The 26,765-nt window shown below is 39.8% G+C and overlaps 2 protein-coding genes across 3 annotated transcripts; one reads left to right on the top strand and one right to left on the bottom strand.

Annotated features, from left to right (window-relative positions):
* The first annotated feature begins 567 nt into the window (after positions 1-567).
* c1qtnf5 (C1q and TNF related 5) lies at positions 568-6,762 on the top strand. Of its 2 annotated transcripts, none has more exons than XM_073487641.1 (3): positions 568-785; positions 5,514-5,758; positions 5,837-6,762. In XM_073487641.1, exons 2-3 carry the CDS (start codon positions 5,527-5,529, stop codon positions 6,355-6,357), a joined length of 753 nt encoding a protein of 250 aa, XP_073343742.1. In that variant the 5' UTR covers positions 568-785; positions 5,514-5,526; the 3' UTR covers positions 6,358-6,762. The 2 variants fall into 2 exon arrangements, with proteins under 2 accessions (XP_073343742.1, XP_073343737.1); XM_073487636.1 differs by lacking the exon at positions 568-785 and adding an exon at positions 2,691-2,750.
* A 5,966-nt stretch (positions 6,763-12,728) lies between these two features.
* Positions 12,729-16,307, bottom strand: rnf26 (ring finger protein 26). The gene has a single exon (XM_073489629.1). The coding sequence runs from the start codon at positions 15,872-15,874 to the stop codon at positions 14,525-14,527; it is 1,350 nt and encodes a 449-aa protein (XP_073345730.1). The 5' UTR covers positions 15,875-16,307; the 3' UTR covers positions 12,729-14,524.
* Positions 16,308-26,765: the final 10,458 nt, after the last annotated feature.

Below are 26,765 nucleotides of genomic sequence, written 5' to 3'. Positions count from 1 at the left end.
TAGTTTTGGCACAGTTCCGGTCCTTTTGGGGTCGCTGCTGCACGATAACAGCACTAACATGTTTCCACTGGCTTGAATTCAAAGGAGCTGTGAAATGTTACCAGATCAAGTTGAGCTTCCTTGCCAATAAGATATTAAGACCTCTTGCTTTATCAACTTAACGCTGCGACTGAAAGATTACAGGGAAAAGAGGATTACTGTCAGAGAGTCTTTCCTGATATTATCAGAGAAATGGAGCCAATCACCTCATCCTGGAGGCAGAAAATAAAACTCATGGAGTAGAAGGAAGAATATGTGAATGTGAGCTGAAATCTGGTAGTTGTCTTTTTTTTTGCCTTTCTTTTCTTTAAAGCGAGGAGGACAGCTCATTTTCAGCTGCAGTTTGTTGTGGTGCCTTTCTCTGACCACAGCCCTCTGAACTCTCTCTGGTAATATGTTGGAAAGTTTCACTGACACTGTTATGCAATCTCCCAAACATTCCTCCATTTATCATCCTCCCCATTACTTTTCTCATCCCTCCTTTCGTATTGATCTTTTGCTACAGTTGAATATTCCTCTTTTATTTGTGCTGGATAAACATCAAATATTTTCCCTCTGTATCCTCCCTGTTCTCTCTCTCCTCCACCCTCTCCCACCCACCCCACTTTCTAATTGGATTTCATTACCATTTCCTTTCAGTTTTTCCCAGCCAGACTCGCTGGTCGGGGGAAACAGTTTATACTGGATTCTCGTCGAACACTCGGCAGCAGAAGCAGCAGCTCTCAAAGACTTTGCGACATCATCTGGTAAGTTTTACCAAGTTTTTTTTTTTTCCTTTTCCTGAATTGTGATAAAAGCTGCTCTTCAGTTCTTGAATTTCCGATCACACCGGTGAAATCCATGCATGACAGTGTGCAGGACTGAAAAGACAGAAGAACCAGCATTGTTTTTTTCTTCAGACCACCAAAGTGCATCACTGTGTATGACTGTACAGAGCTTTAAGGCGGTGGTATTCAGATGCTTTACTTCAGTAAAAAGTGGGAATACCACAGTGAAAGGACTTACTTACTTTACTGTAAAAGTTCATATATATTAGCAAAATGTACTTAAGTATCAAAAGTGTCAACCCTGTCAGTGTTGAATTGTTATATAATAAATTAACCGATTATTGTTACTGATGTATTCAAGTTAAAGCAGTATTTTAATGTTGTTGCTGGTTAAAGTGGAATTACTAATAATCCTAAAAACCCTAATGGCAATATTTCTAAGCTCTGTGGAAAATACTCATTTGTTGAGTAAGTAGTGACTGTTAGATAAATGTAGCAGAGTGAAAATATAAAGTAGCAGAAAATTGAATAAGTAAATTATAAGTATATCAGTCATACTTGGGTAAATGTAAAGATATTGTGTTAAAGTATTACTTTGGCAAAAGTGAAAGTCACCAAAAGAACTTGAGTAAAAGTCTTAAAGTGTCTTATATTAAATGTACGCAAGAATCAAATTTTTTTTTTTTAGCAATGAATGTACTTAAGTATCTTAAATTATACATATATGTATATAAAATGATACATATATTTACATTAATCTGTTATTCAGAATTTTTCAGTATTCTAATCATTGTTTTTTTCTGTTTAGAAACTAAGTTAGCACTTTACAACAAAGGGACTCAAAAAATGGAGTAATTCCTGGTTAACTGTGATTTGAGGACTATACGATAGATAGTGATGAGTTATTGGACAACAGACTGGGAGATACTATACTAATGAATCATTAGGTAATTATTAGTTCATAAATGTCTGAATCGACATACTGATCACTGTCTTCATGAGTTGTTCCTGATTAGCTATGAACTACTTGCTGATTAGCACAAACTAATGATGACTCATTAAATACAAGTTACTGAATCATTAGTTACTCTTTATGTGTACCATCAAGTAAACTGACATATCATACTGGGTAGATATCAAATAGGCTCATTAAATACTAATTACTTAATCATTAGTTACTCACTTCCTGGGAGTTCACAATTAGTTCTTTGATGACAAACCAGAGACAGTAGGATACTTGAAGGTACAAAAAAAGGATAACTAATGATTCAGTATTTAATAATTAATGAGTCATCACTAGTTTGTGCCAATTAGCAGGTCGTTGGAAGTTAATCAGGAACAACTCATTAAGAAAGTTATCAGTATGTTGATTCACAGATATCATGAACTAATCATTACCTAATGATTCATTATCTCTCACTCCGTTCTCCACTAACTCATCACTATCTACTAAATATTCCTTGAATCACACTTATTATGGAATAACTAATTTACGATTCATTAACTATCAAGTCATTCCTGATTCATTCCTTACTCGCTCCTCAGTAACTTTTTTGTGTATCTTATTGTAAAGTGTTACGGTAACTAGAGTAAAAAAGTACAATATACTTTAGTTACATTCCATCATTGAGTATATCAAAGTTACTTGAGTAAATTTACTTGAGTTACAGTACTTTCCACCACCAGGTAAGGGCCTCATTCGGTGACACAGGGTTAAAATAAATGGGCAGCTGTAACAGCCTGATATTGTGTTACAGTAAATGTGGATTATGTCACTGAACTCCATCTGGTCTAAAGAAAACATGCCAAACTTTTACTCATGTCTGATTTCAGGGAACTCAGATCTTTGAACTGCCTGTAGAAGTTCATCTTGATCATCCAGGTGGCGCAAAGTCCAGAAGTTCACTGAACTTACTGAAATCAAGACTCAAGTCCAATGATCAGGTTCGGTTTTGTGCAGCAAAACATGTTTCTAATCATCAAAGGGCTACTGAGGAGTGGTTGCAGACAGCTGTTCAGACTCAGTGTTTGTCCTCTTGTCTGCTCTCCTCTTCTGCCAGGAATGCTGACATGCATTTTTTTTCCCTCCCTCCTCCTTTTTCCCCTCACTGTTTCTCTCTCTCTTTTTAATCCTCCTCTGCCTGTCTCTTTTTTTGTGTGGATGCAAACTGTCACTTTCAATTAGAAGCAGAAAGGCGACAAAAACTGTTAACTTTTATCATCATTGTCACACACCACAAACAGTAAGTTTTCATTAGTAAACCATAAAGTTGGAGTCCCGCTACAAGCCGGTAGTGTCAGATAGTTGTGAGTCGTCCTGCTCAGCTCATCAGCTCAGTTTATGGTCCTGTGACGCCTGTCCTGACCACCAAACAGGGCGACATTGGAGACGGGCTTGTGTCTGCTGACCAAAGCAAGGAAAACATTGTGAGTTAGGGTGCTTGATACATAAAACTGTGAGTAGTTTCTGAGTCGGTCGTCTGGTATTCAGCATCTCATCAAGCTTTTATTGGATACGCCTGTTAAGAAACCGAGAGTGCCATGTTTTGTCTCGTCAAGACGTGATTCATCATTACTTCAGGAAGTTGTGTTATTTCCATCCTCTTCAATTGAAAAAGCAGATTTTTCTAATGGCCAACTCTACATTTCCCCTCACAGAAACGTAACACTCGGTCAATTATGTCACTTTTAATGTAAACATGACATTGTTGGAGATGTCTTTGTTATGAAAACTTGACATTAAAGATATAATATGTAAGAAAGAGACATGTGTTATGCATTTTGTTGAGTTGTGTATGCGTCATTCTGAATGTTTCCAACAATGTTCAAACCCAGAGAAATCCACAAGTTTACTCAAAGTTACGGTGTGTTTCATTGGCGGACGTGACTAAAGCCTGCGGGCTGTCCGACTAGTTCGCCAAACAATACAAACACAGTGAAGGAAATAGACAAACGCCTCAATTTAAGTATATCGTCATGCCATACACTGTTAGAAAGCTTAGATTCTCATGATTCTATTCATGCCAACCACTGAACTGTCATGTGTGGTTGGTTTTGACATTGGCTGTCATGGCCATCATAACAGTGTCACAATTATTTTTCTTGACTTCAGCTACAGCGGTACAATTTGTACTTTTCATTAAGATGTCATTAAGTATTATAAGGCTGGTTTGACAACAGGGAATATCAAGGTTATTTAGGGAGTTTTAGTTGTCGCTAAAGTAGGTTGTCATAACAATAGTGCATTGACAGTGACATAATTGACTGAATGACACTTAAAGACGGCTGTCATAAACATTCATACAGACTTCTTCATGTTCAGGTGTCATGTCAGTCTTATGAAAAATCCTGTATTTCAATTCAGGATGACTGAAATAAGCCTGCATATAAATGGTGTGTTAGAAGTACATTTTTACTAACATGCAATTGTGATCTTTGCATTCTGTATATTTAAACCAGTGTGTAATGAAAAATGACTGAATGTTATTTCAGAGTTCAGGTGTTGAGATTTAACTTCTGCAGCTGTAAAAATCAGTCCTTCCTGCTAATCCTGCCACATGCCTTCCCTGAAACAGAGCATGCTGTTCTGAGCATAATAACTCTCAACCCATTATTTGAGGAAGCTGAATCACCGGTCGGTGCCAACAACTGCACCTGTGTTAATAAACACAAGTTCCATGTAGGTGTTTACATTGCAGTCAAATGTCAGTAAGAAGACTCCACTTTTTATTACAGCTATTATATTGTCCTCCTTTTTTAATTGAGGCCCTGTGTACAGAACCACTCAGTTTTTGAACAGCCTTAACAAAACACAAAAATAGCAGGACTCACTAATAGGCAGTTCCAATGTTTTTAATAAGGCAGAGCGAAGTCCAGTCCAGACGGCTGCACCATGTCCAAGACTGGTTGCCATAATTCAACAAATCCCTCATAATTAGGTAGGTAGGTTGGCTTCTCCAGGTGGACTATTCTCAGTAGCTCCTTCGACTAATGGACCAGTACAAGGCTGCCCTTAGAAATCCAAAACTTGAGAATAGTAATAGTAATGAAATAGAAGATTTGCACTTAGTAGAGTGAATACCTCTGCCAAAAGCCATCAGTCTCCTTAATCCACATCAAACTGTATACCAGCCACCTAAATATGATACTGTACCAACCAACCAACCAACCAACTCCATTCAACCAACCAACCAATCAACCAACTCCAACCAACCAACCAACCAACCAACCAACCAACCAACCAACCAACCAACCAACCAACCAACCAACCATTTGTACTGAAAGTTTTGGGACAAAATGTCACTGTGCTTGAATCAATACTCTAACCAGAGTCTTGTTTTGTGACATGTCTGTCTGAGAGTCCTTAGCTTTGTTTGTTAGACTCCCTTTAACTTAAACTAAACTGAAACCTGTGTAACCCTGTGCTGTAGTATGTTTGACAAGAAGGTAAACTGAATATTATACTGTAAGTGCTTTAATCATACTGTAAAACACTCCTTTCAGTGTGTTTACACATGCTGCTCCCTGCTTCTGTAATCTGATAATGTGCGATTTGGAGTGGTGTTTACAGTGGCATTTGTGGTGCACTTTTGTTTAATCTGATCACTATTATCCCGTTGTATGCCGTCAAGGTCATAGTTTGGTGTCACTCCCACACAGACTTGTTTGTAAACTATAATTTTTCCATATTCTTCTTTTCTCTCTCAGCCCTGACACTGCAATGACATCACTCAGGCTGTTGCCCCTGCTGAACTCCCTCCTCATCCTCCAAGTCCATCTTTCCAACCAGTTAGAAGACAACAAGATCCCTCCCAGTCTGTGCACTGGTCACCCTGGCATCCCAGGCTCTCCTGGAGTACATGGCAATCCTGGTCAGCCGGGGAGAGACGGGAGGGACGGGAGAGATGCTGCCCCGGGGGAGAAGGGAGAGAAAGGGGACAGGGGAGACCAAGGTGCTTTATTTGATTGATTTACTGTATATGTGGGTACATGATACATGTCTGCTCATACCCGTGCTCCTCTTCCTCCAGGTGAGTCAGGAGCGCGAGGCCTGACCGGGGACAGAGGTGACCCGGGAGATAAAGGGGACAGGGGTCAGGATGGGGAGTGTGCAGTGGCGCCCAAATCAGCCTTCAGTGCCAAATTATCTGAAGGCCGCACTTTACCCCTCACTGCAGGCGAAGCAGTCCGCTTTGACAAGATCATTCTCAACGAACAAGGTGACTACAGCACAGAGACAGGACGCTTCACCTGCAAAGTTCCTGGAGTTTACTACTTCTCCGTCCACGCAACAGTCTACCGCTCCAGCCTCCAGTTTGACCTGATGAAGAACTCACACGCGGTGGCATCTTATTTCCAGTTCTATGGCAACTGGCCCAAACCAGTGTCTCTGTCAGGCGGCTCCCTGCTCCACCTCATCCCTGGTGACCAGGTGTGGGTCCAGATGGCTCTGTCTGAGTACAATGGATTTTACTCCAGTACAAAGACAGACAGCACATTCACCGGCTTCCTGGTGTACTCAGACTGGAAAAACTCTGCTGTGTTTGCATGACATGTGCTCATGAACATAACAAAGTCATATCCCACTTTGGGAAATGAACCACAACCTCTTTTCCCTATTTTCTTAATTGAGAAGTTCTGGAGAGACACAAGTGAATAAGAAGTGACATGGTACATCTGTATTTTCATAAGAAGTAAAAAAAAACACACACCAGACAATGTTACGTGAATGGCACATACTGTACTGGTGAAGTGTGAGGTACCGCAGTAATGTTTATTCACTGTTGCAGCCTTTTTAAACTGCTATGACACTTAATTCTTGTAACAGATGTTGTGACAACAGCCAACTCCACACCACACATTCAAACAGCTTCTGTGCTATTATGACACTTTTATTTCACATCAATGCACAGTGAACATGAAAAAATGAATAAATCATCACAGTTTTCAAAACACACGACTGACATCTGACTCACTTTGCGGGGGGACAACAGTGCGCAGAAACTTATGATGTATTTATAGTGGAGAGAGGGCACTTCACCACGGTTTGTCCGCTGGAAGGGCATCCAAGAGGGCACTTCTGCAGCAATTTATTAAACATGAGGGCACCAGGGACGCTTTACTCTAGTCCTTTTATTAGATAATTTAACCTCATTGAACCTCAAATTGTTTAACTATCTAAGAAGCTGGAGCTACTAACAGCTCATCAACATCTGAAACATGACAATGGCCTCCACCTAGACACTACTTTTTGTAAGGACTCACAAGCCAAAAAGGTTAGGAGCCACTGATTTAATCTTTAACAGTGCATCATATTTTATACATTTGTCACATGTTTTATAAATGTAAAATCATAATCTGAACACTAACTAGCAGCCATAACTGTGAAGTAAAACTACTTTAGTAAAACTGCAATATTTCCCTAGATGTAAAAAGTATCTTGAAAGTACAGTCACTTTCCACCACTGCCTGTTTAATCAACTTCAATGTGGCACTTTTTTATCAATAAAATTCGATACCTAACTCTCTGTTTTTTATCCCCAAAGGCAAAGCACTACCAAAGTAAATACCATAATGAAGGAGGCTGGAAAATATTCATTTTCCCCTGGATTTACTGTTTATTTCTCTCCTAATGATTTCACCAAATGCTGTAAGAACCTCGACAGACTCTCCAGCTGCACTTCAATACACTGAGCTTGTTGGGGTGAGTCATCTCCTTCTTCCCGTCACTGTAGTTTAAAACAATAACATGAATTATTTTATTTAGCTTAGTCTCTTTCAGACTCAGCCCCTCTGTGCCTTTCAAATTGGCTAAACTGCCTCACACATGAGAAAAAGTTATTTTCCCTTCACTCCTTGGGACTCCTACACATAATTAAGCTTTAAATATATCCTCATAACTTTTCCCTCTAGGGCAGAATGAGAGAAGCAGGGAGTTAATCAATCTTCCCCTGGCATCAATAAGCTATTTCCATTAGTTCACGGCCTGTGAATCGCTCTCTAACTGCTTGAAGGCGATGGCCAAGCAGACAGTGACATCACTCCCTGAAATACAGAGCGCTCATTGGTGGAAGGGTGTCTGTTTGGGTGAAGGAGAGTGATGATGAACAACTGATGCTTTGGGATTGTAGGTCGGGTCAGTCACCGTCCCAGAGCGTTAGTGTTTGATATTTAAGATGTTGCTGTTGGGTAGATATCAAAGTAACGGCTGAAAATGGCAGCAGACATGATCAAGTTCGCCAATTTCACATTTCTCTGCAATGAAAATCAGCTGCCAGTTGTCTAACCAGAAGTGAATGTTGTTGTCCAGCAAGGGGCAGTGTTGTATCACAGTTCAGCAGCTCATACACTGTCTGCAGGAGCATCTGCATAGGAGGGTGTCATCATGACTTTGTGGTTCAGACTTTGTGGACAGGACTCATCATTTCAACCAGCTCTGTCAGCAGTGTCTGAGTCCTGACGTGCCTTTATGATGCGTGCAACAGTGGCTGTGCACACACACACATGTAAAGTACATCAGGATATTATTATTCAACCCAGGGAGTCCAGTATATAGTCATAATATTCTTCCTTTAGCAAAAATGTACAATTTACCATTTGAAACACAACACCTGCTTTTTTCCCCCCTTACTTGAATCAAGGGTCTAATCACAGAGGATGTCATTCACTGTGCAGATTGTAAAGCCCACTGAGGCAATGTGATTGTGATTTTGGGCTATATAAAAACCTTTTTTTAGAGAAAAACACAAAATTAAAGGCAATCAGGCATTTTTATGGGGAAAAAATGACAAATTAAAGGCACTTACTTCCAAAGTAGTGGCACTAATTTGGACAAAATCCTCAATAAATGCTAAACCAGATGGATTATTTCCATTAAATAAAACCACATTGGTGAAACACCTCAATGACATAGTATATTTTCCTCTTCTCTGTTCATTAGAAATGTATGAAAGCTGGTGCAACATAAAGCCACTTGCTTTGAAAAACCTGTGAATAGTATTTAAATCAGTGAGTAGTTTTAAAGCACTCTTTCAGCCCGGGCCATCCTTCTTTTTTTGTAGGAACAGAGGCACGTTTCAGTCAGAAGGTGAAAGTTCAAGTACCACTATAATGAGCCCTCTGACCTGATGGCTATCGTCCAGCTACCGACTTGCAGGAGCCCACAGATTTAATCTCTGCATGGCCCATACATCACACGCTGCATTTACTCAAGGTTATCAGGATTATCTGGATTAATTACAACAAACCTCTTCATTGTAGTGGAGTCAGGGTTGGACGGAGGCCAGGGGTCATGAGCTGCCTGTCTCTTCTTCTTCATCTCTTCACTTTACTGTCCAACATTTTAATTCAATCACATGATTTTCTCTTGGGTTTGTCTTATCCAGTGCTGGAGGACATATTCAGATCATTTACTGAAGTAACAATACTAACACTGACAACACTGACAAAATACTTGTAATGTACTTAAAAGTAAATGTCCCATATGACTGTTAAACTATTATCTATTACATCATTAGATTATTATTACAAACAAGTAAAAGCTGGATTTTACAGTGCTGATTATTAATTTATTATTAACTATTTTCTATATGCTCATGATTATTTCATAACGGACTAGAGGTTATTTTCTCCATTAAAGCTGCAGTAAATGTTATTTCTTATTAAAATAAGTGTTAGGTGTATATCCCAACAGTAATCACTGTTAAAGAGTGTTTGGTCAGTGCCACATGTCTCTCATGCAGTAAAAGAGAAACTACATTTTCTACTATCCCTGCCCCCTTATCCAATCAGGACAGAGACCTCCATAACAAGGCGGTCCTGTCTGTTCGTGAATGCACTAACTGCAAAAACGGACAGGAAGTTAGCTAAAATTAAAAACAACACTTACAGCAGCTTTAATCAGTTGATTGTGAAAATTGTGAACACAATGAAATGAAGTATTCACAATACTTGTTGTGTCCAAACGATAATATAAACCTTGAAATTATTACAAATAGTTGCCAGTTTATTTTGTCTGTAAGCGACTGATCATTTCAACCTTACTTGTATAAATTGTTGGCTGTTTTAATTTATATTTAAAACTTTTGTTTGCGAATAGTGGAGTAGAATTAGTGGCATGAAAATAAAAGACTCAAGTTAAAGCAACAACGCCAAATCACCCCCCACAGTTTGTAAAGTCTGTAACAATTTGTCAGATGTAATGTAGGTGCTAACTACAAACAAAACACATTACATCACAACAATGTTATGTGTTGAAAACGTGTATGTTGAAGTAAACATGTGTGTAACACTGTGATCCTACCCTCTCACTGAAGTCACATAGTGCAGAAACAAGTGATGGGGGGCGGAGTGGCTGAGACAGACACCATTCACTCTATTACAAGACACTGTACCATCAACATGACTTTGAAGCTGTTATTTTAAGGTCAAAAAGTTACATAATGTGGATTTAAGTACAAGTATCTCAAATTTGTACATGTACTTATTTACATCTCACCACTGGCCTTACCTTACCTTTCGTAAATCTCCAGATTTTATCTTCAATCTATGAAATTTTGGTGACTTTTGTATGTTATATTTGTCTTTGCATCATGACGGATGCCATTGGCATTACATGTCAGGTTGGCTGATGTTAGAAATAGAAACATTACTCTAGATCCTTCCTGTACTTCAACTATGCAGGGAAAATCTCTTATCGTTCATGAGCCCCCTTAGAAAGGTCAGCGGTCAGGGTCGACTCCGGATCAGCACTGTTTGTCTTTGACATTTTAGCCGAGTAGATGCTCACTGTGATGATGGCTTCTGGTTTTTCGAAGAGGTTTTCCCACTCACTGAGACAGCAAGATTAAAGCACACAATTTATAGATGACAGAGAAATGAAGAGTCACAGTAAGAGATGGAGACAGTGATCATAAACAGAGAGTCTGAGTGAGGCAGGGAAGAGTGCACTAGAGTCTGACATTTTCCCACACTGCTCCCCGGCCAGGACCACCAGGGTCAAAAGGAAGAGGTCAAATCCCGAGAGTATAAAGCTCTCCTTTGGTTTACCCTTCCTTGCTCTTCCGCTGACATTAAACTTCCTCTCCTCTGTTAACACCAGCCTCGTTTACAACTAACATATAAACACTACTGTGGCTGGGCCCACAGGTCAGGAGACAGTCAACCACCCCTGGATTTGTTTTCTGACCTCTAACAGACTGTTTAGTTTGGTGTCATCCAGTAGAAACCTGCTGACACCTCTCAGTAATAAAGAGATGCCATGTTTCCTGTTGTTGGATGAGATGATCGATCATAAAACTTAAATCTGTAAAAAAGAATACATACAGTATATAAACGTCACTGAATACCTAGTTTTAACCAGGCTTGGAGAGAAACAGAATAATACAGAATGTGACGGGATCACATAATCAGGATACAAAAATAAGGTAACTGTATTCTGGAAAAAGATGTGATACATTTCTTAACAGGTAAGTAGTAACTGTATGCAAATACATTTTTAAAGTAACTCTCCCAACCCTGGTTTCTATCTGAGCAGATGCCTGGTATGAAGCTAGGGATATTTTTAGAGAGAGCAGTGAGAACGGGAATGAATTTATACACCGCAAAGCTCTGGTGAATTGTCATATGGTGCTGGAAGTGGTCCCATATGACCGTTAGGGGCCCACTCGAGCCCCCACTCTGCAGCCCCCAAACACTCCCGTCATCTTCACAGATGCAAGACATGAAAGATGAACTATCTCTGGAGTTTTGTATTATCTCCAGTTTTAAATAGAGCGTCGACTAATGAAAGTAAACTGTGGATATTCCTCCCACTGTTTTCCATTTGTAAAAATCTGCATCACCCACTACATATGAAAGCCCAGGGGGCATACTGCTGGCAGTGTGAACGCCATGAACAGATGGTGGACACATTAAAACCAAATTTGGTGAAAGATACAGAAGCCAAAGCTGAAAGTATGCGAGTTGGTAGGAATGTAAAATGGAAATGTGGCTCTGTATTCTGCTTATGAGTGTAGTAGAAAAAGCACAGGTGTTATCTGTTCAAGTGTCCCAGTAGTCCATTACAGTCTGACATTTAATCAGCATGCACAAACTGAAGCAGCTTAATGGAATATTATTAGTTTTTTTTCATTAGCTGCTCCATCTTCCTACGGCATGTGCTTCTGTGGTTTACATACCCCTGGTTAGGAAGTACTGCCCTACACGATATGTTACAGGTATTTATTTACCTATTTGTTTGTATTATTTTCTACTACTTTAGTGTGACTATATTTTACAGTTGAAGCAATTACTCTATTATGTGAGTGACAGGATACTAATTGGCAACTACAAATTAATAATTCAAGTGATTTTGAGAGGTGTCCAGCTTCTATGTAAGAATTGTCAAATTCGTACTCCGAACGATAACAGGCAGCAAATCACCAAAGTAAGCACTAACTACTGCTACTTGTAGCTGCCATTCGCTGGTTAGCACAGTTAGCCGTGCAGCTAGCAGACCTATTATTATTATAAACCCTACTTTAAAAGGATTTAAAAGCCTGCAACCATGCTAACCAGCTAGCCCCAGCCCGTCCTGTTCCAAAGCTTGTGTGCTAGTGGTGTAAACACCAACGCTCCCCTGGTCCCTGAGCACCCAGTGTAAACTGCTAGCTGTATGGCTAATTGAGCTAACTAGCTAAAGCAGCTACAGTTAGCAGCAATTAGGGGGTACCTTTGGTGATGTGCTGCCCCCCAAGTTGTTTTAAGCAGAATTTGACAGGTGACAAGCTCTTATCACTTATATATTGCGCCTTTAAGTCATCCATCAAGAAAATCATGTGTAGATATGTATTTGATATACCCACATGTGTCCTGTGTCACAGCCTGTGACAACATTTACAAGGATTATGTGTTGGACTGATGAGGTAGATCAGATGAGACAGCTTCATTGATTGTTTTTATTATGAAAAGAAGACTTGCCAGTTAACAGGCATTCGTAGCATTTTTAAAAAGTTACATTCACGTCTTCAAATCCCATTGTCTCACACTGTGTCATACAAACTGCAGGTAGTAGCAGATGATGGTCATATGAGCTGTTTTCACTCAACCGCAACCCTAGAGGAGTAGTCTACAAATGACTACAGTCTGGTCTATGGAAATCATTCACAACCTTAATGTTAGCAACATATCTTCAGGCTGCAAAAATGATGCACAAATCAAATCATACAAATGACTTTGAGGAAAAAAAATTAACATTAATAAAGAAACAAATGAGGGCGTGTAACAGATCTGACTCTTCACCATCAACAATAATACATGCTGCGGTGTCACAACAGTGCCCTGTAAACTTAAAACACTAATCAATATCAACACTTTGAGAAACAAAAGCAAATTAAATTCCAAAATGTTATTAGTTTATGGTCATTTTATACAACAAAAAAAATCAATATCTTATTACAATGACAAAGGAAACGGAAAACCTTTTATGGATTATGTGTTGGTGGTGACTGTAATATGCCTCTGATGGAAGACTGGAAGAAGCCCTATCAATAGAACAAACAAATGGAATAAAGCTGTTTTTTTATCAGGCCTGACTGGAAAAGTACAAACCACTTTCCTTAAATACAGAACACCCTTTTTTTACTCCATACATAGCTCTGTTTGAAGTGGTCATCACTTACAGAAATATATTTAAATAGCAAAGCTGTTACGACAGAACAGAAAGGTGAAGGTGTTGCCGTTTCACACTTCAGCGTGTGTGGAATCATTTGTAGACTCATGCGTTAAAGCACAGTGTAAGTTGTAATTCGTCACAGCTTGGCCCACTGAAAGCACGACATTTTAAGACAGGAGCGGCGGTAAACATTTCAGCATCAGGGAGGGCACTGACGGGTTACCATGGCTACGAGACCTGAGACTCAACGTGGCAATACTGGAATATTTAAACAGGCGCATCTTGCATGTATGCACCTGGGTCCCAAATCCATACTACAGAATGATTATGGACAAAATAATGCAGCCAGCGTGCATACGTAAACAAAAACACTGACTTGAGGAGGCTGCACCAATATAACTGATTGGTGGTGAAATGTTATGTTTTAGGAAAAACGTTTTGCGTTCTGCCTGTTTTGTAGTGGCACTTCAACAATGTTGTTTAATCCAACAGCATTTAGTTCTTGTATACCAACCTCAAAAACAGTGTACTACAAAGAATAGAAGTACACGCTCTGTACAGTTAGTATATAGTATGAAACTGGGAAATTGCATGTGTTTCCCTTGCAAACTGTTCTCAAAAAGTTCACTGGATAGGTCTGGTGATATTCTCTATTTCTTACTGTCAGTAAATCCCATAGATTGTCTGTGTAGTCAAAGCCTGTCTACACCTGCTTGCACTGTTTACTCCTGTTTGAGTCACATTTGTTAAAAACTACAGAGCCCAGTTGTTTCTCTTATAAAAAAAATAAAACTACATAATCATGACCTGTTTTTAAAGATGTTCAACTTCAGCGAAAAAGAATAGGTTTGCGGTAGGGTAGATAATCAGGAAATCATCAACAGACAGAAAAAATGTGTTGACTTTTTTTCTGACAGCAAGAAAAATGTGGAATATTACCAGACTTATCCTTTAACACAACCTCGTTAAAACATAACTCATTCAACATTGCAGTGGTGGTAAAACCTAAAATGTAGATGCTGTTCCATGTGGTCAGACGCACACAGATCCACGTCCATCGGTCCCTTCAAAGATACACATCCATAGTGTTGAGGATCATGTGCCGACAGAGCGGGCAGTTCTGTTGGTAGATGGGCTGCCTCAACAGGATGTTCGTACAGTCTCTACACAAGCAGAGGTGCCTGCACGGCAGCAGCACCACCGTCTTGGTGCAGTCCTGACAGATCACACACTTCTTCCTCTCCTCCTGCTCCTTCAGCAGAGTCAGCAGATTCTCCGCAGGCAGAGGTTTACCATCTTTACCTGAAGATGACTGCTTCTTCAGCGGTCTGTCTGTGCTTGATGAGGGGAAAACTAAATCCAGCATCTCCTGGTGGGCTCCATCTCCCGCTCTTCCATCCGGTGGGTCCCGCCTCTCCTCTCCGGGGTCGCCATCGCCTCTTACTCTGTTGTTGTTGTCCCTGTGGAGCTGTGTCCTCAGACTCAGACGTAGCTGGCTGCTGAGCCGAGACAGCTGCTGCCAAAGTCCTCTCTCTAACAGGTAGAGGTGATGGAGTATCCTGGGAAGGCGCTGCATGGCGCCACGTATAAAGTGTGGCATGCTTTGCAGGGCTGAAACAAGGTGGCGGAGAGCCTGATAAAGTCGATGCACTGTAGGAAAGGAGTTCATATAATCCAAAATTCGTGCAGCAGCCTGTCGGGTCAGCCCAGGGTTCAGGTAGGCAGTGGTGGTTAAAGCAATAGTGAGAGTGAGCAGGAGGCCATAGATGTTTAATATGAAGATGCTGACAAACATATGGACCAGTGAGACCAGAAAGTCCAACACTAGTTTACAGGGTGACCACAGGAAAGCCGAAGTCCCAACCAGGCTGCTGTACAGAAAGGTGAAGGAGGTCAGCGTGAGCTCCAGCACCTTCTGCAGCGGGCTGGAGACCGTCTGCCACACACTGACCACTGCCAGGTAGATATTCTGGGTGGCAATGAGCGCATAGTTGACCACGGTGTTTGCAAAATACACCACCAGGCTCACAGCGATGCCACAGCCCTCCAGCACTGACAGCAGACCTCGACACAGCTGCTCCTTCCCACGAAGCAGGACGTGCATGGACAGGTAGCCCACCATCTTCAGGCTCTCCAGCAGCCCCTCCAGAGCCAGCAGCAAGCTCCCCAGCATGGTGACGGTCCCGTGGGCTATGTACGACGTCGCTTCCGCCATGGACATCAAGCCAAACACGAGCAGGTTTCCCAGCTCCAGCACCGAGTGGAGGAGGAGGGTGGGCAGGCTGTGTATGAAGTGGATTACCGCCAGGATGGTCTGCACTACGGTGTGGACGACGAGGAAATTCAGGTCCAGCAGCAGGCAGACGGCGTCCAGGCATTTTCCCACGGTCGATAATACAAAGTTCACCAGACCCATGGTCGTATATCGTGTAGCTGTCTGTGTTTACCTCTCGGTGCTCTCAGGTTGCCTCCAAGGCAAAGTCCATGTCGTCTTTATTTATTCAGACGTTAGCTACATTTTGTCCACAGCGTTAGCTTCTCCTGTGTCACAGGAAGCAGTAAGTCACACCACTACTAGTTCAGTTTTCATGTTTTCCTCAGATTTGTTCGGCTGAATCGACGAGCTGACATAGTAAACACACGCGTTACAAAGGCGGATGTTTAAGTTCAAACGAGAGGCAGACACTTCCGTTCAGTTCCCCCGGTTTCGTTTTGTCTCTCCGTTCAGAACAGAGTCCGGAAACATTTAGCAAATTGAACCGGCACTCTTCAAACTATCTGATTTGTGAAACAGTCCGGCGAAATTAGCAGGGAATAAGAGAAGCGCAGCGAAATATTCGACACGTTTATCGTCCTTACTGTAGCCGCCATGTTTGTTTTGGTCGTGTCAGGTGACCTCTTACGTACTTCCGGTGAGTTTGCGCAACGTCACAGAGCCACCAAATGATTATTATTTTATTATTTTATTTTTATTCAGTGTAGTATAAAAAAAATCAGTCACACCAGTAATATAATGTATAAGGTGGAGAGAAAAAAATACAAATGTAACTACTAATAATACTTATTAGTAAATACTTCAGAGTCAATATTTCTTGTTATATTATATTATACTGTAAATATTTCTTATTGGTTATCAGTTTAGGAGACTCAAAGTAACAAGTATCAATTTCAATTAAAAATAATTTAAAGGATGGGGTTGAATTAAAGCTTGTTGCTTTATGAATATGGCATTTCCTTAATAAAAAAAATGTTTTTATGATTCATTCAATATAAGTCATAACATTTTTTGAAGGAACAAGCCATGCTTCAGGCCAGTTAATGAGAGTTGTTTTCCTCATATTGTGAAGCCATTAATGACTCATTTAATGTAATGTAAATCTGTGATGTAAATATATAATACAATTATATACATTCAAGATGATATATATGCATATAGATATAGTGTAATATATATTCAATACATATTAACAGTACTGTATAAATGTGCAGAACATTATGGAATTACTAAAATAATAAAAATATTATTACATTACATTACATAACAGTACAGTAGCTCCTTCTAAAATAGAAAATATCACACTATAGAGAGACTGAATAAAAATATAAATAGAGAAGACAATAAGAAATAAGAGACAGTGAAAATGTATACAAGTATAAACATTTTACTATATATAATAGTTGACAGTAGTTAACGATATAAATAAATTCTCTATAAATGCTTCAAATAACAGTAAAATATTGCACATGATATTACACAGAAAAGTTGATAGAAAAAGGTGTGTTTAGCAAAGTCTGGTTTTAGGTTTCAACAGTTTTGGTGAGAAATTAGCAAAAATGTATTTAATATTTTATTCATTTTATTTTTTCAACTAATCTTAATATACAAATAGAGATGCACAATATATTTAGGCACATAGGAATTTATGTAGATTTAATTATGGGGTAAGATCAGTTAAGATGGGAGAAATTCAATTTGACACAACAGCAAAAGGGAACTGTGTGTCTATGTATTGAGTATTTAATACATTGAAATCTTTTTTTTAAAGATTGTGTCAAAGCATTTCAATTCTAACGGCTACAATAGCGAAGGAAAGTTAGTTAAATCTTTTATATACTTCACAAGAAAAGAAAGAACATTTGATGAATAAGAACTCTTCTTTGTCTTTGTTGTAATAGTGATGTCAGTTGCATTTAGTTTGGTCATAGCGAGGGAATATTAAATCATCGACCTTTGCTTGCTACATCTCCGCTTTCTTAGCCTCAGGTCTGCATAAACTACAACTAGTTATCAAGTTTTTATATTCGTACAAACCTTAAGACTTACATTTATAAATAAAACTAAGGGGGGAAGTCTATTCTTCTGTTCAGTTTAGTCACTGTATAGTTCATTTCAATGGGCTCACTCTTTTTTCCCTCCCTCTTTTTTAAAATTTGATTTTTTTTCTCAAGAATTCTTTATAAAATAAGGATATAAAGGAAACTCCCCTTAGAAACTCTCTGTGACTGTGTGTGTGGGTGTGTGTGTGAGAGAGAGAGGGAAGTGAAAACGATTGCAGTCAATTTTCATCATTGTGACCTTTCATGCATCACCAGGCTTTTCCAATTTCCCGAACCCATTCCAGTTACGTGAACACAATCCCACTTGTTGAGCCTCCCATTACCTCAGCCACTTTAGTGACAATGACACACAAAAGCGTTGCAATCCTGAACAACATCAACAGTATTTCCTTCCTTGCCTTGTGCCTCATCCTCCCCATCTGAGCTGAACTTTTTTTCTATCTTGCTAAGGGAAACTCTGTCTGATAAGATCATGGGAAATCCTGTTCTGAACCTTTGGACACTTGAAAAACAGCATTTGTTTGAGCATTTAATGACACAACTGGGATACGCAGGAGCAGTGCAAGAAGCTATAAAAGGTCTTGTGCATTACTTTGTCTCTGGCAGAGAGCGTCTGGACCTGCTCCTTTTATGGAAGCTAACCTTCCATCTGGTCCTTTAGCGGGCCAGTAGTCAGTTTCCTTTGTTTGTTTTCTGGTCAACTGAATCCTTCCTCTCTAAATGATGAGAGGTTACTGAAGGCTTTTTTTCATCTAAAACCTTGAGCAGCTCTTTAATACGACAGCTCATCATCTTGGCCTTGGCAAACATGATGGAGGCTATTAGAACCAAGATAACTTTTATCTTTCTGCTGGCACTCAACACACAGCTGCCTCAAAGTAAAAGTGTGCAGCTTCCAGATTTATCAGCAGTCTTAATGTTTCTTGCGTCACATTCACTCAACTGTCCGCAGAAGGACCCGACCCAGAAGCCCTGTTCCAGCTGAGACAGAGATTGGTTCTGACATCGGCCATTTGTCAATGATTACGAGCCAACTTAAACTCAGACCTGGGAGTTGTCTTTTTAGTTAAGATAATCAAACAAACTAAAATAAATTACATACAGGGGAAACAAGAAAACAGGATGAAATGGAGACAGCAGGACAAACAGCCTCTTGACGTGCTTCCTACGAGGAGCCGGGGGGGCCCACAGATGACCAGTTTGCAGCTATTGGGCTTCTCACCCGCTGGGTCATTTCCACCCTTAAAAGAAATGTGAACATGTGACCCACCCTTCCACCTCTTTGTGTGCTCTTCCACTCCTCAGGAACAACTCTTTACTGCTCCGTGTCGACCCTACAGGGAGCTTAAATTAATTTACTACACTCACAGCCACTTGTGTTGTTGAATATCTCTAACTTAGAGCTAAATATTACATAAAGTCTGAGAGTGATCACCACCTGCACATACACAACTGGCTTCTGGTGAGAAATATCAGATATCAGACTTTTAAAAAACGGACTTTTGCAAAAATAAAGCCCTATTACCAGAACAGAGTGTTGATTACCTGCAAAACCCTGCAGAATGTGGAGAAGACAATTAAAAAGAAATTGGAGTAGTTAGCAGAGGAGACTCCAGAAAGTTAGCGGTCCAGCCGAGAAAGGCCAGTGCTAACCGTAGATTTGGGAAACTTTCACAAGACTTGTACGGGTTGTTTCTGTGCTTAAGACCCGGTAAATAAGAAGACGACATCACATTAGAGACAGATAGATAGATTATGAACAGTAAAGGGAATAAAAGGATAGAAAGACCAAAAATCAGTTTACAAAGGGTGACTTCACATAAAAGCAAGTCTGTAGAATTGGGTTTTAAGAAGTGATTTAAAAGAAGTCTTCAGATGGTTTGAGGCAAACTCCAAACACACGACAAGATCTTTTTCCGACTGTCCACAGTGACCATCTCTGAGTCACCAGCTCAGTCACAAGAATAAAGTGTTTTTCACATTTCTGCTAAATTTGTACGTTTTATGTGTCATATCAACATTTCTAGAATAAGTGTCACGTTCAGATTACATATCTATGTGCTGACAGTCACGTCTGGAGGAAAAGGGGAAGATGACAGCTTGAGACCGCTGCTCAAGAATGCCTTTCAGCATTTGTCGTTCGGACAATTTGCTGCAGAAAACTGTATTTTTAGTGAGATGTCAGGACACTTTCCAGTCTTTTTGGAAGAACAGGTAAGCCAAAACATGAACGAACCTTAACCAACTGGTATTTGTGCCTAAACCTAACAAGGTCGTAAGCAGAGAGTTGTTGCAACATAAAAGTGAAAATGGAACATAAAAAAATGTAAACGTTCGCAGAAGCAATATTTTTTATATTCCAGTAATTGGGTTGTCTCACCACAATCTTGAAATCTGTCATTCTACCGTGACTTGAAGTTGTGTGTTGTGTTCCCAGGTTTTGTGGTTTATTCTGGGACTTAAGAGTTCAGATCCTCTGATTCAATGCTGACTTTGGCTGCCAGCCAGTACACTGGACTCACATCAATTTACATTCAGAATACATCTCTGTGTGTTTATGTGTGCATGTGTGTGTTTTAAAAAAGCGGACAGGGGGTAGGCGGCAGACCAGAAGCTTCTCTGGGAAAACACAAACTCCAAACAGTAGAAATCACTGGAGTGCAGACTGGTCGAGACCCGGAGCAGGACCCCGAATTCCACAGAAACCCTCTGCCTCAAGACTGCAGCCTCCTCTACACGCAGAGCGGGCGAAAGAGACATTGGTGGAAAACTGAGAACAAAAAGTAGCAAAATGAGGAGTGGGATAAAAGACTCATTGAAGTCACAGTGATAACTTTACTGATGTGGCTCAGAGAGATAAGAATGGGATGACTCAGACCGTGAAGGTTCCCTCAGCGTGACATTCCTGCTCCCTGAGTTGTCTTCTCAGGACCTTGTCTGAGCATCTGCAGGATGTTCATGAGTATAGAGGCTGTAGTAGCTGCTTCCTGCATCATGACTCATTATTCTGCATTTGTGGGGGGGGAAAAAGAAAAGCTCAGTGGGATCCTTTGTTAAATCATAAATATGTTTTTAACAGTGATGACAAAATTGTCATAGTTTTCAGCCCAAAAATACAAAAACTTGAGCTGGAACTAACAATTCTTTCATTATCAATAAATCTACTAGTTATTTTCTTAATTAGATTATGTCATTACATCTCTAAAATATCCAAATATTGTGAACATTTTTCCATCAAAGTTCCTCGAAGCCAAAGAAGACGTCTTCAAACATCCCGTTTTTCAGTCGAAAACACCAAAATATTCACTTCACTTTCTTTTTTAAAGGAAAAGAAAAGGAGCAAATTCTCACATGTGAGCAGCTGGAACCATCAAACATTTGGCATTCACCGCAAAAACTATGTAGTATAATTGTCTAATTTTTAGTCACAAATCTCATTAAACTCAATGTAAGACACAATCTCCAAGAAAGTGAGATTACAGTGAGTTGTAGAGAGTTGTTTAGAGATCATTTTCACTTTGTTCCATTGGCAGATTTGTTTATTTTATTACAAGCAAGAAACACATTAAATTAATTAAAAAGCATTTATTTTCTTGTAATTAAATGAATATTCTGTTTTCTTTAACTAATCATTACTTTGCTGATCGTTTCAGCTCTACCATGAAACTGAGGACAACTCGTCAGTCTTGACTGCTTCTTTGTAATAACTGAAGAAAAAATCATTCAATTAATTTTCTGTCAGTGAACTACTTAACAAATTAATAACAATAATTCTCACGCAGCTTATGGATCATGATACAACCAACATTACATCATGATTTTATTATGTAAAACGAGTCAAAGAGCAAAATACAATATATCAAATAGATGTATGCAGGCTTTATTTAAAAGTATGAAAGTTCCAAGTTTGCATCCTTTTTGAGTCTCTTTTTCTAAAAACAAGTAAAAAATGTAAGAAAGTGTGCATGCACCCAGGTGCTTCCCCCCCCCCCCCCCCCCACACACACACAATTATCAGATTTTTAGAAGAACATTTTAGACAGAAAGGATTTGATATGACTGAGATTTTGTAATTGCATTTCTAAACTGAAATCATTAACCTTTTATTAATTCATCTTCCTTTTGTCTTCTTCTTAATACTGAAATCTTCCCAGGGTGAAACACTGAAGAAACATGTCAGTGGGTGGATTTATTATGATTAATGCCCCATAGTACATATAATCACCATGGAGAAGCAACGTTCATTTCTTGGCCCATGTAGCTATCAAAGTGTCTCTTTGTCACAATCCCTGCTGTTGTGACGTACTTTAGCAGAAATTCAAATTTCTCTCCCACTCTTCCCCCGAGCCCCCTCACCATACCAGTGCACGCTCAAAAGCCCCCCGTCCGCAAGAGCGGCTCGGACAATAGCCGTCTCTCATGCCGGGCAGACTACCCCCCAAAACAACTTGCTCCCGGGTCTGGCCTCAGTGGCTCGGAAAGAATGACTTCTTTCCTCTCTTTCCTTCCTTCAGGCTTTACTCAGCCCATGAGCAGAGCACTGTGAGCCCTGGTGAGATAAACAGAAGTCGTGTGTATTCATCAATCACAAAGGAATGGCACACACAGGGGTACATGGTAAGGACACTGTAGTCAGGGCATCAGGAGTGGAAATCTTAAAGGAGCCAAGTTCAAAGGTAAAACTGAGGTTGAATACTGCCAGTAGAGATAAAGGTGGTTATCTTGTGGGCGAGAGGCTCATACTCATGGTGGGTACAAGTATCAATAGTGCTATGTAAACAGTCTGTTACAAGTAAAAGTTCTATATGAGAGATTTCACTTAAATAAAAGTACAAAAACAGCTAAATGTACTTAAGGATACAAGTTGGGCAGAATGGTCCCTTTCAGAGATTTAAATTATTATTCATATAAATTATTGGAATGGCTCTACAATGCAAATCAAGTACCAGTTTTCTACAGTTGTTGTGACAGTTGTTGTTAGTGCAACAACACGGTCACAGGTGTTGAATTTTTCGGTTCGGTACGGAAAATAGGTGTAAAATATCTCCTCAATTAGCGATCTCACCACTGGCATAACCCCCTAAATACTGCTGTTAGTTCAATTTCTGAATGTTTAAGACAAAAAACTCTGGCCATATTTTATGTATTGCTCCTTTAACATAAAGGTCCCAAACAAACAGCAATTTGTTGTTTTTTACACGGGTGTTATTTTACTGATTAGATGAAAAGATATACCGTTTTAATTAGTCACCTTTAGAGGTGTTGGTATTTTAATTTTGTTGGCTTTTTAATAGAGCCAGGCAAGGTGTTTGCCTCTGTTTCAATTCTTTATGCTAAGCTACGCTACCTAGCTGCAAAATGTAAACCCACTGTGATGTCACAATTATGAAGCCTCAAGCTTGACGTTACAGTTGTTACCATTTTTTGTAGCCAGAAGTGACCCAATTGGATGAGAGGGTGCTGGGGAAGATACCGATTGGATCTGACTGAGAACCTGAGGACATGCGGTAGTAGTGACTTGTCAATCTCAAATAAGCTCCTCCCTAAAGCATACCCTGCTTCGTCATCTTTTTTTACCCTTAACGGGACCACAATTTACAAATTGAACATCATTCTGTAGTGAAGAGGACTTGAAACTAGTGATTGAGATCAGAAATTCGTTAGAAAACTGTTTACTGAGGTAATAAAGCCAGTGAGAAGTAGAATCGTTTTCTCATAAGCTTACATATAATTTGGACCTCTTTTTGAAACCAGTGGAGAAATAATGCAGTTTTAAGGCGCTTCTGCATTTGCTTCACTTTTCAAACCTGAAAATTTGTCCATATTTCAAACAGTCAGTGCTCCATATTGAACTACAGTTATGTTTATCCATCTTCTCATCTGACTCTCTCCCAAAGTTTTGAATTGTTCCTTTAAAGGAGCCACGTTCAAGGGTTAAAATCAAGTATCACATAATTGAAATACTAAGTTACCTCTTATGTGTGCAACCGTTGATCTAATTTAACCATTAAGAGAAAAATAGGTTTGAGATCTAATTAGGCATTAATTGGGTTTGTTTTGTGGTTGATCGCTGGAAATTTTCCCCTGTCAGCAGATTGTGAAACATGCTCTTATATTGTGCTTCAGGGCTTTGCAGTCTCTGGGAACTCTGTGGGGGAGGGGACAGTGCTTTTCCTGCTTCTGTTTTCCTTTTTCAGACTCATTCCCAAACCCATCGCCCCCTGATATTCCCAAACGCCCTGTCCAGGATGTATCATATTAAATAAAGGGCGAAAAGGGGACATTCTTGCAATTTGTGAGCAAGAAATTGTAATGGGTCTCTTTGGTTCTCTTTGAGTTTCCTCACATTTTATATGTTAAATTGTACTTCTGTATACCTTGTGCCACACCCAAGGTCTCGCGGCGGCCTTCAAGATCTGGTCATAATTTACTGACCTTGAGTGGCTGAACAATGTAGTTGTTTTGAGAACAGTTAGTACTCTGCTATCGCTGCAAACCATGAGGACTGTACTGGAACGCAAAGGAAATGAAACATAAACATGCCGGTTCACACCATTACATACATTCATATATGATCTCTCTCTTTTTTTTTTAATAAAAACAAAAAATCTCTGTTTTCTGTAGGTTACATCTTACTTTGTTTTGATAAATACTGTTATCTAAATAGAAACTAATGATGCATATTCAACAGGAACTTTATTTGATAACATGAACTTCTCATGTACAAAGCTGATTGTAAGGGGTCAAACAATTGCGATTGTTACCCTCTCTGTGGCAGCGATACGGCGATCCAGAGAGGATGTTGTGTTGATTTTCCTTCAACAAAAAACCCAATTAACAGCAGAGTGAGACTGATGTTAGGATGTGTTATCAGTATTGGCCTCGCATTTCCATCAAAACAGAGCAACATTATGGGTACAGTATCTGTGCCAACAGATCCCCTCTGATAACTTTAGGAGGGAAGGAAAAACAGAACACCAGCCGTGTCTGGTGAACAGAGTGTTTCAACTCAAAGCACTCATGCTTTGTTCTGCCTTTCTGTTTTATATCTGCTGTCCACCTGTCCAAAGAACTGTACAGGGACTTTTGATTTTTTTTGCCATTATATCATTATAAGAAAAACAATTGTTTGTTAAAGGCTGTGATTTGAAAGCAGGGGCATTTGAACCCAAGGTGGGAATGTCTGCAGTTGTTTGGGAGTAGGCTACCTGGACAGAGTGTAGGACAGATCGACACATTTTGAAGAATAGAAATTAGAATATGAATAAAAAATACATCTACAAATTGAGTTGTAAGGCCACTATGTGTTGAGAGCGCATGAAAACACAGAGACGTGGAAACAGCTACTTAAAAGTGACAAATAAACACTTGACATTGTTATCTTAAAATAATGGGTAAGTTACATTCACTGTGTAAGAGTTTGGCAGAGAAATACACAGAAAAAAGGCTCCCTGAAGCTCTCTCACGGCCTCTTTATTTGGTTGCCACCAAATGAAAACAAATAAAAACCATTTCCAAAAAAACACAGCTTAGAATAGAGCAGTGAAAAGGATGAGAACACCTAAAGCAAATACTCTTCAAACATGATAATAACCTTCACCAAATATCCTCATCCACCCAGAAACATAAAAGCACATGAAGTAAATGAACCATTCTGTGCTGGCCAGTGTCTTCACTTCCTCTTTTACACAATAATGTGGAAAAGGCTCAAACAAAACCAACCATAACTGCTCCATCCTTCTGGAAATCTGTCTGGATTTTCACTGTCCAGCTGTTTGTGCGCTGCTGCCAGAAGCAGACCTCCTCTCTCCTCTGTGGACTCTTTCGCTGGAGTGAGTTTGATATCATTGCTGGCTCCTTCCTATGTGGCTGTGACCTGCGCTTACAGGCAATCCATTTGGCAGGCACAGATGGCAGACACAGCAGTGTTTTCCAGCAGCAAAGGTTATAGAGATCAGTGTACAATGTGCGTCCCACCACTCTTTGATCTGTGTCAAACCGGACAGACTGTGAGAGTTCACATGGGATTAAATAATACTAAGATTAAACGACTGTTGTAGCTGTACAGGCAGTTTAAGGTTGTTGTTTTTTTTATCACTGTCTGGACAACGTTTGGGGAGGTGTTGTATCATTTGTAACACACTTGGTCCCTCAGATCTTCTGATCAGGTGATCACGGCTGTGCCAGCCTCGACTGAGGAGCATTTTTAGTACTGCAGCTGAGCAACGCTCAAAGAAATATTTTTTAAGCACAGTTCAACACCACTATCAAAGACTAGTTATGAGACTAATGGACACTTTGCAATTTTTTGGTTCCGATTAAAAGAATGTTTTGGACGACATAATGGACGACAAAGTTACTTGGTAAACCTCATATAAAATAAATACAGAGAAAAGTGTTTAAATGTGTTGCAAAAGACAGTTTAGATTTTGCCTCTCTTCATATTTTGTACCGTCGCTTATTCTTCCATATTTTGTTTATTGTACATAGGAGTTGTTCGGCAGGCAGGTAAAAGAACAAAAAAAGAGCTTTAATAGAATAAAGCTGATGTCCACAAAATCCAAATTCCAAATACAAGCAACAAAAAGGCAGGTGACAAAGGCTTACAACAAAAGAGGAATAATCCAAGAGCAAACACGTAAACTAAGCACAAACCAGTACAATATATATAATATACAATATTCTTGTACAATATAAAAGATCTTGAAAGTTAAAAAACTCAAAGTTTGCACCAGCAGGAGCTCCTCTCTCCAATAGAAAACACTGCTCCTGAAACGCCTGGTCAATAGTCCCGCCTTTAATTCTGTGACTTTGTGACATCACACTACATCACCATGTCATACATTTGCATAATTTAAACCGAGTGGCTAGTTTGGCACGCAAGAAGTTATTTAGCACAGCTGCTCTGCTGTTGCTGGCTCAGGTGTGTGTGGGCTGACCAATCAGAGCAGACTGGGTTTTTGGGAGGC

This window comes from Pagrus major, chromosome 2 (genome assembly GCF_040436345.1).
Source record: "Pagrus major chromosome 2, Pma_NU_1.0".
Lineage (NCBI taxonomy): Eukaryota > Metazoa > Chordata > Actinopteri > Spariformes > Sparidae > Pagrus > Pagrus major.
This window is presented reverse-complemented; position numbering and strand designations above follow the sequence as displayed.

Excerpts from the sequence above, each read along its gene's own strand:
- c1qtnf5 (XM_073487636.1), top strand. Across the intron at positions 5,759-5,836 it reads AGGGGACAGGGGAGACCAAG|GTGAGTCAGGAGCGCGAGGC; the intron begins GTGCTTTATTTG and ends CTCTTCCTCCAG.
- rnf26 (XM_073489629.1), bottom strand. The coding sequence starts at position 15,874 with ATGGGTCTGGTGAACTTTGTATTATCGACCGTGGGAAAATGCCTGGAC.